The 18,115-nt window shown below is 42.2% G+C and overlaps 1 protein-coding gene across 1 annotated transcript in view; it reads left to right on the top strand.

The window, feature by feature from the left end:
* The first annotated feature begins 863 nt into the window (after nt 1-863).
* The window catches only part of LOC128718876 (forkhead box protein O), a 48,338-nt gene continuing 31,086 nt past the window's right edge, over nt 864-18,115 (top strand). The window contains exons 1-2 of the mRNA XM_053812492.1: nt 864-1,116; nt 11,716-11,939. Coding sequence (XP_053668467.1) covers nt 864-1,116; nt 11,716-11,939 — 477 coding nt within the window. The remainder of the gene's footprint in view (nt 1,117-11,715; nt 11,940-18,115) is intronic.

The following is an 18,115-nucleotide window of genomic DNA, read 5'->3' as shown; positions in this document are numbered from 1 at the left end:
AACACGATTGCTTCGAAAATCAATTCGATTGCCTCCCGCGAATCTGCGCTATACAAGCTGCCAAGTGTGTAGTGTGATAGTGGCAGTCTAGTGACGTTTGTTCGGCCGAATCAAGGCCACCCCGACCGGGGGCCAACTATCATCCCCCTACAGAAACTATGTTTTTTTTTACACACATAGTAACCCATCCGTTCCCATTCCGCATGGTGTATGGTTTAGTGATTTGTTGGTGTTTTTATGTGTTTCTTTTTTTTGTTGTTTAGTTGCCCAGGAGCCTCTGAATTTCTGACAGGTGAATTAATAGTAATCATTGCAGCAACTCTTCAGTTCCGCTTGGCGGTGTCGTGTCGATAGACTAACCTTGAAACCGTGTGTTTGTGTGTGCAGGAAAGTGTTTGTGTGCGTACCCGTTGGAAACAACGAGAAGTTCCAGCAGGTTGGTGTTGCGGGAGCGCGCAGTGTTTGAAGTGTATCACCCTTCCCCCCCAGTACCGACGGTATCTGGGCAGGGAAATGTCCATACGTGCGATGACAGCTGGTGAGCACCGGTTGTAAAGCAAACGTTTAGCGCAAAAGCCCAAAAAAAAAATCGACGCACATCGCTACGCAAACTACCGTAAAGCCGCAAGTGTCATCGGTGTGTGCGTGCTTCCCGTGTGTGTGTTTTTTTTCTGCCACGTGCAGTGTCTAACATTCCGCGTATATTTGCTGCGTGGACGAAAGTAATAATACTCTCCAGTGTGTGCGTGCATCCGTAATCCGTAAGCAACAACCTAGCGTCGCAAGAAGTTCCAGAGTAAGCGTACGACCTAGCCGCGCATAAAGCCAGGCCGACGCAGCGTACAAGCCGATTGAATACGGCCATGGATCCGTACGGTGGAGGCTGGCCGGCTTCACCGTTGCGTGCCGGTGGTGGAGGCGGTGGCGGCATGTACGACAACATCTCGAACGATGGCATACCGATGGATGCGCTGGCCGAGCTGCAGGATACGGGATTTGAGCCGCAGACCAGAGCACGCTCCAACACCTGGCCCCTGCCGAGGCCGGAGAACTTTGTCGAGCCGGAAACGGAACCGGACAGCAATAAGTGCAGTAATCAGCAGCTGGCCAATACCGGTAAGTAGTGTGATAAGGGTTGCACAGTTCACTAGTGGCTGTAATGGTTACTAGTTATACTGCTTTCAAGATGCTCTATATCACTCAAGAGACGCTCTGGAGGGATGGCCAAGTCAGTAGATCAAACAATTTCTGAATAGAGAACTAACAAGCGTAACGTTAGAAGTGCAACGTTCTTTTTGCTGTTAGCATGCCGTTCTGTTCGGTTATGATCCAAGTAATTGCAACAATCATCATTTAAAAGACTCTCGGCTTGGTCAATCTCGCTAGTTTGATGTCATGCGCGAATCACTATTACAGGGCTATCGTTACACATAATGATACGTACAACTTAAATGTGCAGTTGTTCGCCGTTCTGCAAATACATTATCATACATGATTCAACCGTGTAAAAACCTTTTATTGCACAGGAGTTCCGCATAGGAACTGTTCCTCCTCGACCATTAAAGGTAAAGTCTGAGACTATGTAGAACTTTCTTGATTACCATACTCAGATACGCCTGTGGGATACGGACTTTGAACAAACAAAACCAATTGCATCGTTTTAGATTGGTCTTAAACGAAATAACATATTGTGAGAACACAATATAGACGATGTATTCCTCATTAGCGAGGCGATATATTCCTCATTAGTGAGGAATTCGATCTACTGTACAATGATTTCACCGTCTTCTAATCCAATGATTTAATGAATTGTTTCTCAAGGCTTGGCACGTCACAAGAATGGTGCTCGACGACCCAGAAAGTTCAAAATCACATACATAACATAACATGTGTAGAATAAGTTGCTTCTGGTCTTAATACATGGTTTTGTAGTTTGATCGCATCAGGTTGATCGTAGACGAAATATCGTATTGTAATAATACGATGTACGTGCAGCGTAACTTACTTGTAGAAACCTTTAATTTCAGAGACCTCTTTTCTGAAGACTTGAGTTACCAACATATTGAGTTTCAATCATATCCGGATGATCCGTTCAGAAAGTAAAGTTGGTAAGAAACGACTTAGCTACACGTCCGGCCTGGGTTCAAACCTCGTCTCGAAGCAATTTTCGGCTGGCTTATTGGGGATAGTAATCCAAGGATAGATAAAAGGACTTGGATCGAATCCCGGCAAAGGTTATAAAATTCTTACGATCAAAATCCGATCCGAAAATAACGATCTACTCTAGAACAGGGCCTTGTGTTGGCTGACAAGACTCAAGTTATAGGCCGGAATAGTTGATTTATTGGAACGGATTGGATTCAATGTCAAGGTTTTGTGGGTTTTAGACCCAGAGAGATTCAATGTCAAGGAGTGGGTCTGTTATTGTTGAAACAACCAACAAAAAGTGGTCTAATTAGTGACATTTTGAACATTTGATGTTATCACCACATTTTTAGTATGTTAGACCTGATATACTAGAGCAAATGATCATCCTATCTGCTTCCTTTTGTTGAGAAATCTGTAGAACAATATATGATCAATATGTACTTTAAACGGTTTTTTGGACATTGTTGTCGACCAACGATACGATCACCAGACCAGGCAGGCATCAACATTGTAGAACGTTCTCTCAAACACTCCGTTCGCTCAATTGGCATATATCTAAACCCGATAGCAGAGTGTCCAATCAAGCGCAAAATGTTACTCGCATTCCTGGCACCGTCTCATTCCTCGCGGTGTGAATTCCGCGTGCGTGGCCTGTTAGTTGGTCCTGTAACACCTCCGAGGGAAAAAAATGAAGAATAAAAAACGGAACGCACACACACACACACCAAAACTCCGCACACTATTTGACACGCGAACGAGCCTTCCCGTACCACCCGTGCGTATGCTGGGGGAGGTGGCGTTTGGTCGTGCGCACATTCAACACGCGGTCGTGGTAGCGGACTGCCACCCAGTCTAAGGTCTGCGTGTATGTGTGTCATTGAAAGGTGGCCCGTTCGCGAGAGTTCCTGTTTCAATGTTTACATTTTTAATTGGCCATACGCGTCCATGTGCCTGTGTACGTACCGGGAGTGCCCGTCCGCGCTTGCATGTGTATCTGCTGGCCTATTCTTATCTCTCTGATGCTCTCGCATACCGCAACCCGCATGATCGATCGGCTGCTTGATGATGGCTCGTAACGCGGGTGAGTTTGTCTGCATGTGGGCGAGGGTGAGGCTGGAGGGGGTGGAATTGATATTCGTCTATGCGTTCCGTGAGCACCTCCGAATCACTAGCGATATCAAGTTAAACGAAAAGCTATAGAAGAGGAGAGGGTAGTCAATCTATATGGCATCCCTCAAAAAAACGAGTTCTGGGAGGCACACTCATTTAACCCCGTAAACTTCTTGGACATAGATTTTTTTTTTTAGTAATGTTGCCAGCTATGTCTAGTCATCAGTTTGTGGAGCCTCCAGCGCGGCGCAACGGTGCTGTGGGAAGGAATCTATCGAGACTGGACTCACAGCGCACAACTGGTTCTGCGACGCAAGAATCTGACCTTCGCGGGCCGCCGATGATGGGATGTGTATGTGTTAGGGTAGATTCTAGACGCGCCGAATTTTTCGATCCACCGATGGCCGCATGATGGTGTTCGGGCCTTATATTTTGAAGGAAGCCGATAGAGGAGGAGGTATCGGATAGGTGCGGACGAACACATTTAGCACTGACTGCCACCTGGCGCACCGAAAAATTTGCCACCCCAAATCCAGTTCTTCTTCCTACCCCGCCGCATGGTTGCCCCACAGCCCACGGTCCGATCACGTCGAACCGATCATAACCCACCTGATGTGAGCGGAGTGGAGTTCGCTTTGATTAACACAGGCGTTACAGTAGACAGGCTCACCTTCTCTTTTTTTTCGACCAGACTTCGGCTTAATGTCTAGGTTAGGGGTCTTTTTTTTTTCTTCTCTGGTACAATTTCGGCTTCGTTTCGTCTGTCTAGCCGGGCTGGTGCAGATCATCGTGCTTCGTAATCAACATTGCGTTGCGGTCGAGTTCGGTTGTCTTAGAACACAAAGTCGGACGGAAAGAAGAGGGCGAAACAGGAAAGAAAACCTACCCCTAGCATTACAAAGTTACGTTCTTGACTTCCTAGCTTTCAGTTCAGTAGCACAGAAATAGGAAAAGAAACAAAACACTCATCATGTTCATAATGAGGAAGTGCTTTAATTTTAAGCTTCGCCGTTTCTTGTGCTGTCTGCCTTAACGTCCATCAGTTTGCTTTACTGGTTGAAGTTCTTGAGGTGGTATGCAGACGACGAAAGGCGCCGCAGATTGTCCTCGATCATCATTGGAGTGCGTTTGTGCAGATACCTTACGATATTTGATCTTCACGACTCAGACGATTCTGCTTTCTTCGCCCGAAGATCGGAGCGATTTGGAATGCAAATATTTCAACAGCCGCGGTATTTCTGTTCCCCTTGACATTATGCGATGATTTTTAGTCAATTCAAACTCTTCGATTCCGCCAAATGTATCCGATGAGATCAATTTAGATTTTTGATTGCATGCAAAGCTTTACTCATATTTGATAATCTTAGAACCGGGAAATACCTTCTACGCGTTTCGCATTAAAATTCAGTACATTAAAGCTAAACGATAATTCGGTGTGCTAATCAAAACGGGTTAGGTGGATCAGAAATGCTGAAACGAACCGTCTGTATTCATCTCTACTAAAATGCCGTAGACCGTGACCGCAAGAGGTACGCAAAAAAAAAAATCACCCGTACAGCTCTTTCTACCAGAGAACCGGAAAAGTGGCCACTACATTAGTTGGTTGTAAGGTGGGGAGGGGGAGGTAGAGGGGGGAGGGAACGCATTTATCGCACCCAGAAGATTGGCTTTTGGCAAACCGGATTTGGTCGGTTCGGAATGAACCGGTTTCGGGGGTTTCCTTTCGTTAGGTTTAATGATATCTTTTTTTTTTATTTAACGCGTATGGCTAGACGATTATTAGATACTTAGACGAGACACGGTCGAGACGCGATTGAGCCGTGTACGAGTATGTCTATTATCGTTTGGTGCTTTTTTTGTCTCTGGTATCCAATTTAAAAAAGCAGATGTAAATTCTGCGTTCGATTCGATGGATGGTGTATAGTTAAATAAAAAAATATTATGCTTAAATATGCTCGATTATTTTTAATGCAGTGGAATGTTTTCTTAAAACATGTGACGATTTATCAAAAAAAATGTAATTTTTCATTTAAACAATAGGGTGGGTGTTGAGAAGGTTCTCAATTGAGAATGCATAGAGGGAATTGTACCCTTTTCAGTCCATATACGACTCAAAATATGGCGAAACCCCGTCATAATACAATAATTGTATAACTATTAAATTGAACATAATATTTTTTTAAGAGACAGACATTCAGATTATTACAAAGAATAATAAAAAATGTAGATATCTGAGGTACTTTTATGAACTTCTTCTTCTTCTTTATCGGCACAACAACCTCAAGTGGTCTAAACCTGCCAATTTTCTTTGATCTTTGATCTTTGACTTTATTTACCCGTAGCTCAGTCATGCTTAGATGGGCAGTCTTGCTTACGGGGGATTGGTCCGGATGGGATTTTGGACCTGTTCTGTGGTGTGAAGACTGGCGACATCACCGGCCCGCCCTTTATGATTTTTTTTTTATAAATTATGAGTAGTTTTAAGGATGTTTTAGGGGAGGGCATGATTTGGTAAAAGCGCCGGTCAGTACAAAATTGCATTCGTACCCTTCCTCAAGGACGCAAGGACTAACTATTCGACCATGTAGTTGTAATAAGTGCAACAGGTCAGAATTCTCAATGATTCACCAAATTGAATCACCAAACATAAATTTACGCAAGATTGTTAAATTGGTCCCCCACTGATCTACGCCAATGGTCGGCATAGTGAGGCTAGCAAGCCGCTTCCGGCTCTTTGGTACTTTCACTGCACCTCTTTGTCGAAGATGATCCATGGCGTACAACGATTGCACCAATTTGATCAATTATAGTGGCTGGAGTTGAACCTTATTGCTGATTAATGAGAATATTCGAAGAAATCTTTGGCATTGTTCAAATTTCACCTGTGAACACTTAGAACTTGGAATCTTTCGGTATCCGTTGCGTTCGGTTGTCTCGGTTACTGATTTGGTAGACATCACCCCAAATAATGCACAATGTACTCTGAAGTTCTCCCGCGAAATTTAAAAATTTTAGTAGCAAATTTCATATTTTTCCTCCCAGAAGTTTGATGGCCTCTGGTCCACGCATCCAATTGCGCAGCAGAATTTGAGTTATTTAATCAATCGATCAAACAAATCAATCACAACCATGCGGACTATTAACGAAAATTAGTCATCTTGTGTTTGAGTATAATTAAGAAATGAATCAATGTGTTAATTAGGTATGTTTTTAAATATATTATTAGCCTTTTGGTATATAAGTGTAATGATAATTTCATCATAACTTGCAATGTACCATAAAACTGTCCTGTGGTATATTGCGATTCATGTGTGCCTCGAGGTAACTGCAAGTGCATCATAAAATGCATCACGAATCAGACAGATAGAGGCATCGGTCTGTGTATTTGTGTTTCTCGATTTGCATACCACATTCCTACGCTCGTTTGATTTGTAGAACTTGTTTAACGGGTACTATTTATTTGCGCATACCGTCACCGTTCAACCAGCTGCTACTACTTCGCCCAACACCTTTGCTAACCTCCCTACCGTGAACTTTGCGAAGCGCCACTAGTTGGAGCAAAAAGTTGCACCAACGATAGTGTGGGAAGGGGAGGCCAATGCGGGGAGCAAAAGGCAGGGAAAAATCGATCAACTTACAGCTTGTCAGACGAGCCTCCCTGTTCGTATCCCCACCACCATTCACCACACGAGTGCATATGCACTTGAACATGGGGTGATGGTGTGTATTGATCAACCCGCAGTGCACCTTTCTGCTGCTGCCCACCACCCCAATGCTGCCCAAATGTGCAACCCTTATGTTAACGATACCACCCCACCGGTAACAGAATGAGTCGGGGCAGCAAGAACAAAGCAAAAAAAAAACACAACCGGAAAGCGAAAGTGAAGCATTTGTTTTTGGCGATCGCAGTTAATTTGGTTTGGCCCGATTTGTGCGGCGACTTATCACCCGAAAACTAAAGCAAAACGGCGAAAAGTCAGATGACGGAAACTGCCGCCACATCCAGAAGGACGCGTAAGACACCAAAACAAAACCCCGAACACGGACGCCCGCGGTGCAAAGCGCAATGCGTTCGCGGGCGCGAATGAAATATCAAAACAAAAACAAGACGCAATTACTACGATCGTGTCTGGGCGGGGGAGGGGGAGAGAGGCGTTCGCTGGGTGTGCGCGGTGGCATATGGGCGGGCGGCAAAGGCAGAACCTAAAGAAAGGAGGACATATACGCGTTGGGACGGCGTTGTTGTGTTGCTACTGCCCATTCACAAACAATCAACAGCAACTATAAATGACACAAACACGTAAGCGCCCAGATACGTAGTGAATGATTATGAGCGTACTACACTTCCGCAGAAAAAAACAAACCAGAACCGAGTACACCGGCGAAAGCGGTGCGTGCCATTTCGGCGGAAGGTTGGATTTGAGGATGTCGAGATTAAGGAGAAAGGAAAGAGCACAGGGACATGAATGGTAAAAAGGGTGGGTTGAACATAAAAATAGATAAAATGGTCCTGCCAAAGTAGTGTGGTGGCCGCGTTGAAATGATAACGACACGGGGTAAATCGTTGCGATGACACTGAAATCGTCCACTACCACAGTGGAGCGAACCTTACGCGGACCGGTGTTTGTGTGATACACATTGTTGATGGAAATTCCCGCGGGGGGTACGATGGGGGTTTGTGTGTGTGTTTTTTAATTGCCATTGCTTGATTTTCTTCGGGTGCTGTAGTATAGGTTCGCTTGCCATACGTTTGGTCGCGTAATCTTCGACTGCTATTGCCTTTCCCGCATCCCTTAGCAAAGGCAGGTCTGACTATCGCGCCATTAATCGAACGACGATCGTTTGGCCCTAGTGCGCACCAATTAAAATATTGATTGCACTTCGTTTGTCAACCTGCGATCTAAAAGAAGAAGTAGCTTCTTCATTCTTTCCCCACGGGTTGGATATGATCACCGCCTTTTACCCAACGCTGTTGGGTGGGTAGTAAAGTTGCATTGGTTATTTTAGTTACAACAACGTTTATTTCGCTCTTAATGTGCAATACGATGCATCATTGCTTCAATATTTGCAACTTTGAATGCATTTCGTGCATTCCAAATTACAAAAGCAAATGATTGTTGAGAATTCTAGGTTATTTTAAGGAATTCTAAGGAAATTCTAAGTATTTTTATCTTTTCTAGGAATTCTAGGTAATTTTAGGTTTATTTTAAGGTTTGGGGTGTTGTGAATTGATAGTCACCGCAAAGTGTTATAACTGCTGAGTTAAATATTTCATCCTACGTGAGTTGCTTAACACAACAAGCTCTCCAATATCCGGTGAAGTAACGGGTCAAGTCAAAGGCCAAACAATACATAAACAGCTCTGTGAGCAATTCACACTGCAAGTGAGATATTTGTGAAGATTAGAAGATTTAATGCGTTCTTTTTTCTTACTCAGCATGTCTCAGCATCACTTAAGATCACTAGTTTGTTCAAGGAAATATATCATAGTTATCAAATCTGTTTGGGAGATGATAGTTATCATCTCCAATATCCTGAAAATATTAACATTGAGAATTTTCACCAAGTTCCAGGCTCACCAAGCGATAAACTTACTATAAATGCCGATTGTATTGTATATATTATGTATTATAATACATAATATATAATATTGTATAATATCATAACATAATTTTGAATAAAGCCGCATAAGAGGCGTAGGGGAGGGGGAAGGGGAAGGCTATAAGGCAAGTGGCTAAAAAGGTCATCCATCTTGGATGATTGAAAAATCTTTGAGGAGTCATAAATCAGTTAGCATTCATGAATTTTTGATGATTTATTCAGATTTATTTATTAAAAATTCAAAGATTTATTTGGATTCATTAATTTCAATATAATCCACCCAACACGGGTTTGCTCATCCGACTTAGGAGACGATCGAATCCTTCAAGTTTTTGTTGTCCAAAAAGACGTATAAATCCTGGCAATCCCAAACCGGAAGTAATGTATGTTGTTAACATTGACACGTGAAGAATTGATGAAAAATTGTTATGCTTGTTGTTTAATGTATTAATCCAGGGGTCAGAAAAGTATGGGCCCGCGAGCCAAATCCGTCCCGGCAATAGAACCTCAATGAACCATAAATCCTCAAGGATCTATGAATTCTCGAAGGTTCATGAAACTTCAAAGATCCCTGAATCATCTCAACTTCATGACCTTCCAAATCTTGACCTTTATGGCACCAAATACCATTTCGCTTAAGGCCTCAAAGGAACTTAATCCGCCACTGCACTGAGGATTCATGAATCCTTTTGAGAGTCGACTCCTGATTTGAACCACTCCTCACAAAGATGTATATGAATGGCTCTTCTCAAAAGATTCATTAAAGACAACACTAGTTTTATGATATCTCCTATAAATCCTTCATGTATCTAAAGCCACATTTGGTGTGCCTGGCCCGCAGCATCAAAATTGTTTCCACTGCTTGGCCCTATCTGTGAAAGGTGTGCCGATCCCTGCATTAATCGGTTTAAACTACAATACGTTGCAAAACTTTTCCTCAAGAATATCTTATCAAAACTTATCGATTCACCTAAATACACTACATCTCTGCGTTCGCTCGTTTGGCACCTCCACTGGTCGATCTATTCTAGCGATCGTACCCGCTTCGTGTACGGTGAGGGCGTACGGTGTTACGTAAGCAAAGGATAAACTACCTGCGTTTAACCAAGCAACAGGGAGACCAGAGTAAGGCTGGCATGCATCGGGGAGCAGGAGACGAGTGTGTGCGATAAATATAAACAAAAGTTTACTTTTTTATATTTTTACCCAATCCTTGCCTGTGTATGTGTGGCTACAACAGTGATTAAAGGGTGATCGTACGTAGCAAATCACACCAAAGCGAATCGGGTACACTATTTTCGTACTTTGAAAATCATCACTCAAGAGGCCACGTGGATGATTCGATTCTTTTTTTTTATTAAAGATCGTAGTAAACTGATGAGTGTGATCATGGTGGAAAATATCGCAGTACGGAAACTGTATAAAAAAAAAAAAAAACATTTGGAACATATATTTAGACAATGTGTCTTGTCTCAGTCTGCTCTTAGTTTTCTAACCAAGCGAAAGAAAAAAAAAATACAGGACGAATATGACACGCTGTGGACCCGGTCCGAATTAGCTAATTAACTGGTTTTCACCGGTTTTTGGACAGGATAGGAAGGTTTCTTGTTTTGCATCTCATTTTTTTTCGTTAGGATTGCGTTTTCACACTTCGCCCGGTTTCCATCAGATTGCCATTTATTTTTTTTTGGTTTCCTCCTAGCAACGGTGCAATATTGAAGTGGAGGCGCGATCGCAATAAAAAAAAGACTTTAAAATTTTACGATCCGTTTCGTATCTTTTCCGTGTGCTTTGCGATCTGCTTTGGCAAATGCAATGGGGGGGTTTGGAAAGGGTGCGGTTGGGCAGGCGGTCACGAAATGGACATCTCCTTCACAAGCGTGTGGTGTGGTTCGCTATATTTAGAACTGTCCATTTCGGTTGGTCCGTAACCGGCAAGAGAATGGACCTTGCCGGTTGCTCCAATGGTGTGCTACCATTAAGTTCTAAATTCTTGAGTGAGTCGCGCAAGGTTTTTCTTTTTGTTGTTTTATTTTATTGGTCGAGGTCACCATTATTAGTCGCAGTCAACGGACGCGTTCCACGTTTCGGTTGTCCAGCTTGTAGTGCCCAATTTCCGCCGGTGTTCGGAAAGGATTGCAAGCAAAATCTTGCGAGATAAACGAAAGGAAAGGGGAAAAAAGAATCTACAAAATCTGCTTGATTGCCTCAAAACTTGTTCCGCATGCTGGAGGGATCAGGTATTTTTGGAAAGTCTGACAACTTTTACCACCCAAGGTTGCTTGGTGTCAGCCAAGCCGGCGGCAGTTGGTATGCGCCGTGGCGACAAGTTCGTCCAGCGGACGAGCTGAACCGTTTTTAATTTGATCCTTTCAATTAGCGATCCGTTGCAGGGTGGGTTTTTTTTTGTTACTTTGTTGAGGCAATGATTGAGTTTACTGGGTGGCTCAAGGTTGATGTGCTATATTTGGCCTCCTTTTAGGGAGAAGTAACGGTAAGGGCTAGTTTTTATCTCGTGATTCGGTATTCGGAGATGGGTCACTGTGTTCTGCTGTGGGTTTGAAGGCAGCAACATGTGGTTCTTGCGATCCGTTCCCATTACAAACTTCACGTAGCATATGGTTGATTATCAAGTGCACCTGAAAGGCTTCACAGGACAAATGGAGCGCGATAGAGGGCAGTTTAAATTGATATGAACAGTTGGCAAATTGGGAAATGTGATCACATTGAATTGTGATGTGATAAAATCATAAGCTAAACAAATTTATCATTAAAATCACATCGTGAAGTTTGGATTGCCACTTGTTTGCATGATTATACCAATAACTTCTAATACTGATCTTCTCTTTCTTCCAGGATCCAGCAATACACAGTTGCAGGCGGCCGCCTCGTCCTCGTCGAAGAAAAACTCCTCGCGGCGCAACGCTTGGGGTAATCTGTCGTACGCCGACCTCATCACGCAAGCCATCAGCTCAGCCACCGATAACCGGCTCACGCTCAGCCAGATCTACGAGTGGATGGTGCAGAATGTGCCGTACTTCAAGGATAAGGGCGACTCGACCAGCAGCGCCGGTTGGAAGGTAAGTTTCGGGAATGTTTAGCGGTGTGAGTTGGGACGGTTTTTTTTTTGGTACTCTGTTGGGGTGCCTTTCAATTCAATTCCTTCCGTGTTGGAACGCTCGAAAAAAAGGGCTAACCTTGTAGTTTGACCCAAGATGGGAGGGCACGATTAGCCGAAACGAAACCTCTTGCATCCGGACGCTGGAAGGGGTACGTTAATCTCGGATTCAATGCGCGTTTGAAGCGCTTCAACGAAATGACCTTGTTAAACATCGGGGTTTTCAGCTATGGTTGATATAGTTATAGGGCACACAGTCCACAACATTTTGTTGAAAAGCTTCGATTAATCCGTAACCTAGTAATTAGTTTTATTTTTTGAACGACAGGTTCTTTTCATTATGAAATTAATTCTCAATTTTCAAGTTATTTATTTTTTATTCATTTACTCCATAATGACGGCATTTGCCGTATTATCAATTTTCAAGTTCTTGGATTAAAATATTTGGTAATTTATGGTAGTTTTTAGTTTGTTAGTGTTCACTTAAAATTCAGATTTCTACCCTTACATGGTTGATGGATGGGACAGATAAAAAATAAATGAAACATATTAAACAAAAAAGAAAATTATTTAAAATTAAAAATAGTGTATAAAATTTTCTAGAACATATTAACTTTAAAAAGATGTGGAACGTTCCGGATTCATTCAAAGCCGATGTTCCCTACATAGGACTCATGATTAGGGAATTTATCTCCAGCAAGTAGAACAGATCGAATCCGGGAAATATTCTGGGACTATGGTCTTGTGTTGAGTTGTCCGGAGTTTTTAGAGGCCGATCTTCACACAACCGAACTGGTACTAAATCCCACTTGGACCGTAGATTTGTGTCAAGGAGTAACTTGGCACAAACATATCTTAAAAGATACTGTTTGACAATGCTAAGGATATGATCAACTAGCGCGTGTAAGCAAAAAAAAGAACAATATTTACATCAAATCTTTTTTATCTCTTTTTATTTTTATTTTTATAAGTGAAATAGTCACATGTCAGATGTATGTCATAATAGTCGTATATTAGGTACACTGCACAATTTATCGTTTGAATATTGATAACATAAAATCAACACCAGCCACCAGAACCGGGAATTCCATCTGGTCTATATTTCATCCTTCTTCGGGGCCGGGAAAAATCTTTCACGAATTGCCACAATTTCACGCAATTTGATTAGAACCGTGTACCCATTGAGGATGGTCGCGTCCGGTCCGGTTCGAAGCGTTTGCTTGCGTCATGCTACTTTTATCACCAGGAAGGTGTCACATCGCATCGAATCTGGCCTGCTGGCGCGACCAGCAAATAAAGGGAGCGATTTAGCAGCCGCACAAAAATTGCCTTGCCCTTGTGTTCCGGTGGTTCTTCAATTGATATCCGATTCAATGCTGCATCATTCTCGTGGGCTTCCGTACATTTCCCACTGGGGGGGGTGGTTCCTCGAACTAGGGTGAGTGCGAAAAAGGAATTCCCGAATCCTTCCCAAAGCCGTTTCCGGGATGGCTAATCTTCATTAAGGTTAATGCTATACCATAATGTCCCCTGGTGGGGGAGGGTATGTGAACGGCATGAAGTGAAACACGCATGATTAGACTCATCGAACACGACACGCAACGTTTCGAATTGTGGTGGCACGGTGGGTACGAAATGTTGATTGAGATCATTCCCAATGTTGATGTGAAGCGTATGTGGGGCCACCATGATGATGATAATCCGCCACATGGACCAATGCTCTGATCGAGTGACACTAGCCAGAGCAACCCCCGTCGGTTGTCCGCAACAATGGGAAAATGAATGTATACAGCCACCACCCACACTAATTCCATGTTGGGTTGGTGGGGTGACATTGCGATGCCACAAATGACCTTACTCGACCAAGGAACGATGAAGCTCATGGGCCGATATTTCCCAATCGAAACAGAGCGCGCGGGATGGCGACCTGCTGGGGGAGAAATGATTTGTGGTGAAAATATCAAATCGAATGCATACATGAATTTATTTGCAAAACTCATCCACATTCCAGCATTGGCACGAGCAGATGCAATAGCGAGAAAACGAAGCTACGGGGGATAGCAATGCAACCTGTGATGCGTACAGGCACGTACATTCGCACAATGCAACTGGACGGTGGCAATCTAGCAAGGGAAAATGACCCCCACCCCTCCTCCCTTTTCACTCCATTCACGTTTCATGTGGTGTGAAAATTGAGACGAAATTATTGTATTAAAATTTAAATCACGCCAATAGAATTTTAAACCATCATCATCGGTTTCGCCCACCCCGGACTGTGCCTGTATGTGTTCCGGGGTGTCGGTCTTTATGCTGACCTGCTAGCTCGCTTTTTTTTTGGTGAATCGCACACATAAAAATCAAATTCGTTACTGCAAGCGAAAATTTATGGTAGGTCAACAATGCTTCAGTGTGCCGCATTATTACTGCTGCATACGATGCGCTGGGAACTGGTCTATTGCACGTACGGACACCGTATCGAGTGTCGTATCACGTTTGACATGCGTTTAATGTTGCTATTCTTTTTTTTTTCGAGCAGGCAAGATAATTAGAGAACTTTTCCATTAACGAAGTGTTGTGGGCACGTGCTTCATTCTGCCACATCGGTGCAATTAGAATCGTAAAATGAAAATTCGAACCAATGGCAGGTGGGGTAGGCATTAGTTTGCTTATATTTTTGTTTGAATTTTGCATTAAAATTAGCATTTTTTTTATATTTTAAATTCAATTCGAAATTTGTTAATTGTTTTGCAGCGATTGAGATGTTTTATATTTTAGTCAAATATAAAATAGATAATGGAGAATGCAAAAACTGTTATGTCTTACTCAGGAATACAAAAGTAATTAATTGATTGTATAAAAAAATAAATATAACTGCAACAGTTCAATATGTTGTTTTTAGGTAAAATTTGACTAAAACATTTAATAATATTGTTTAATATTATAAATGTGATATGTATATTTCACTATATCTAATGTTGTTAAAATAATTGTTTAAATTGTTGGAAGTGTTAGTTTATTAAAAAGAATTTTTGTGATGAATATAAAACGATTGAAAGTCTTAGCTATTTCGTATCAAGTAAAGTTACATCGAAATCTACGTTTCATTCCTCCTAACGATGCAAGTAGTATTCGCTTTCAGTTATACACATGTACATGTGATTCGCCTACACGTTCAAACAGCCTAATTCACCCTGTTCTCGCAACATTACACCACTAGATTGCTCTCATCATCATCATCATCTCACCTGTCCGAGATCATGTCACCGTGCTCGCTAACTCCATTGCTAAGTATCCGTACATCCTCTTTTCACACCCAAGCATCCTGGCCAACTTGGTGAAATCCTAAAAAAGAAATGATGCGGCTAGTCTTGCAAATTGCCCTAAACGGAAGTACCCAAACAAACCCTTTGAACTTTGTACGAGTGTGCCGTAACCGGACTGCCGGACATAATTGTATCCTCCCCTCGGATGGGTTCGTCTTCATCCTGTCTGTGCTGGCGGAATAGTGTGTCACTAGTGCTTCGAACGATAAAGAGCACTTTCGTAGACCTGTACCAAGCGCTGACGATGTTGAAGTTCGCTGACGGCATCGCTTTTACAGCGCCACAATAATAATGCATCTTTAAGGCATTGGCATTGGAAAGTTTGCTCGCTCATCGTTTAGATTCTCTGTCACTCACCGGTCGCCTTGGAAGGGGCGGGGTGATGCAAACAAACGAAAGCAACACTACTCTTATCAACCGATTGTTGGTAGCCCTTCGTTTGTAAGTGAGTGTATGCATTTGAAAAAATTAAAAAAAAACACACACACAATTCACAAACAGGTTTCATCGCGGGTTGACGCCAGCCGGCTCGTGTTTATGGCGCGTCGAACGGCATTAGGCGCGATACGGGATGCAACGTGATGCACTTAAGACGAGGCGATGCATTAGGTAGTCTCGCCGATGGATCGAAATTAAAGACATTCGGGATTAGGTACGCAAATAGCCGGTTAGGTGACGAGTGAATGAGTGGCTGTGTATCGTTCTATTTTAATTGGATTTGGTTTTTGAAGAAAAGAAGTCTTGTCGGGGGTGTATGATTTACTATACGGCTGAGGATAGAAGGATGCAGGAGCAAATAAATGTAGCTGTTTAAATAATGGAGCGATGCTATTTGAAATCTGTCAAATTGTGGATGTAATTAAATAGTACCAACAGTTGTTTCTACTTCTTCAAAAAACGCAATTCAAAATGACAGTTTACTAAGTCATAACACACAGATGATTCGAGAGTTTCGTAATCACTGTGCAATAAACGATGTTTTGCGGTACAGGAATAAGTAGTACAGGCAGTAACCGAGATACACGGTTCACAGATTCGAAGATATATATACACACACAATTTAGGTAAAAACGTAAAAATTATATGAAATTGTTTTGTCTTGTATTTGTTTGTCACATAAAATATTTGTTTTTAATTTTTGGCAATGTTTTCATTCAAACAATCGAACAAAATAAATAAAAAGCAGAAAAGAAATATATAGACTCTGTAAGTTTTAAATATAAACGATATTGCACTAGGATTCGACTTACGCGTAAATTCGATTCGATTCGATTCGTGGATCTTTTCCGGATTATAACGATCCTCTCTTACAGTGCGTCTCACGGATTGCCTACACTGTTAAGACCAAGGATTTCCAACCTTGTGGCCAATTTTTTGGTATCTTGGGGGCCATTTACACAGATATTGCGCGCTAGATATTTTGCTTTACCCATTTTATGGCTGTTAGTTTTATGAACTAAATCAATATGCCAACAGATGGATGAACGAAGTGCAGCCAGCCATAGGAGGATATAGTTCCTATTAGAATAGACAAGAAAGAGATGAATAAAATCAATAAGCAATAGATGAACGGTTGGAAATTATTTCAACTTTGTTTGAATATGCTGGTTTTATATATTCTAAATTTTAGCAATAGCTGGTCGTAGTTTGGAGTACTCGGTTTGTGCGTTGCGAAATGTCAGTCTTTGTTTACACGAGCGATATTTGGCAGCCTAGCTTTTGAGAGGAAATGTTGACGTTTGTTTAAAATTCTAAAATTAATTGAATCTTCAAAAATTCATTCTACAAAAAATACATGGAGTGTAGTCAAGACCAAAAAGCATTGAAATAAAAGAAAAATTTTAGCCAACTCAGCCAACAACTTAAGCAATTTTTAAACACAATTTATTGTGCAAGCGTTGACAGAAATATTGTTGAAAACTAAGCTGTTTGACAGAATCATCGTCGATAAATCCCTTACTAGTTGCGCATCGTCTAAACCGAGTCTTGGCATATTCTTTAAGCAATATCCAATCCAATGAAGCAACAGATGGTTCTAGTATATTAGTTTACATAGAAGATAATTCAACTATTCAATAAAAATAAAAACCCAACTTACCAAAACAAAATACTTTCAATGACCATTCCTAGCTGCAGCAGGCGCACACTGCAATCGTTGGTCTAAGTGTCGTTTTTTTTGCCAAGCATATTGCCATATTTCTTTTATTATTTCTTGCTACGAACAGACACATCCTTACAATGGTTGTACCGGCGTGATTGATTCGTCCTCTTATTGCAACAATCAAGCGGTTCCCCTGTTTGTGCAACCGTTGTTGAACGGGGAAGCCTTGGATAAATCAATCCAATTTTTCGTGAAATCATCATCGTGCTACAGCGTTTTGTGGTTGGAGATGGTTTGGCGGAAAGAAAGTAAAAGAGAAAGAAATAATACACCCATCCAGATTGATTCTTGATTCGCCGTTTTCCACATGTTTGCAGCGTGGGCCGAACGGGCGGCATGTAGAAGGGTTTGGGAACAGCGTAGTTGATTCAATAATACACATCCATGGGAAACGTTATACGCCTTCAATCAATCTGGGCATGTGGAGTGAACACGGGGGCTTGAAAAAAACGCCAAGACACAGTCGAGGTGCGCGGAGATGGTTTTCTGGCTGCTCCTTTGCGTACTGTGTGCCACTTCAACGAACCCTTCACCAGCCCAAAAAAAACCCGTCCCTGGCGCGCTGACATTCTTCACGCATCGTACTTTTTCCCCCCGATGCTGCCATCTCCTGCACGGGTTTGCTCGCGTTCTCCTTGAGGCACATTTAATTCA

This window comes from Anopheles marshallii, chromosome 2 (assembly GCF_943734725.1).
Source record: "Anopheles marshallii chromosome 2, idAnoMarsDA_429_01, whole genome shotgun sequence".
In the NCBI taxonomy this organism is placed as follows: domain Eukaryota; kingdom Metazoa; phylum Arthropoda; class Insecta; order Diptera; family Culicidae; genus Anopheles; species Anopheles marshallii.
This window is presented reverse-complemented; position numbering and strand designations above follow the sequence as displayed.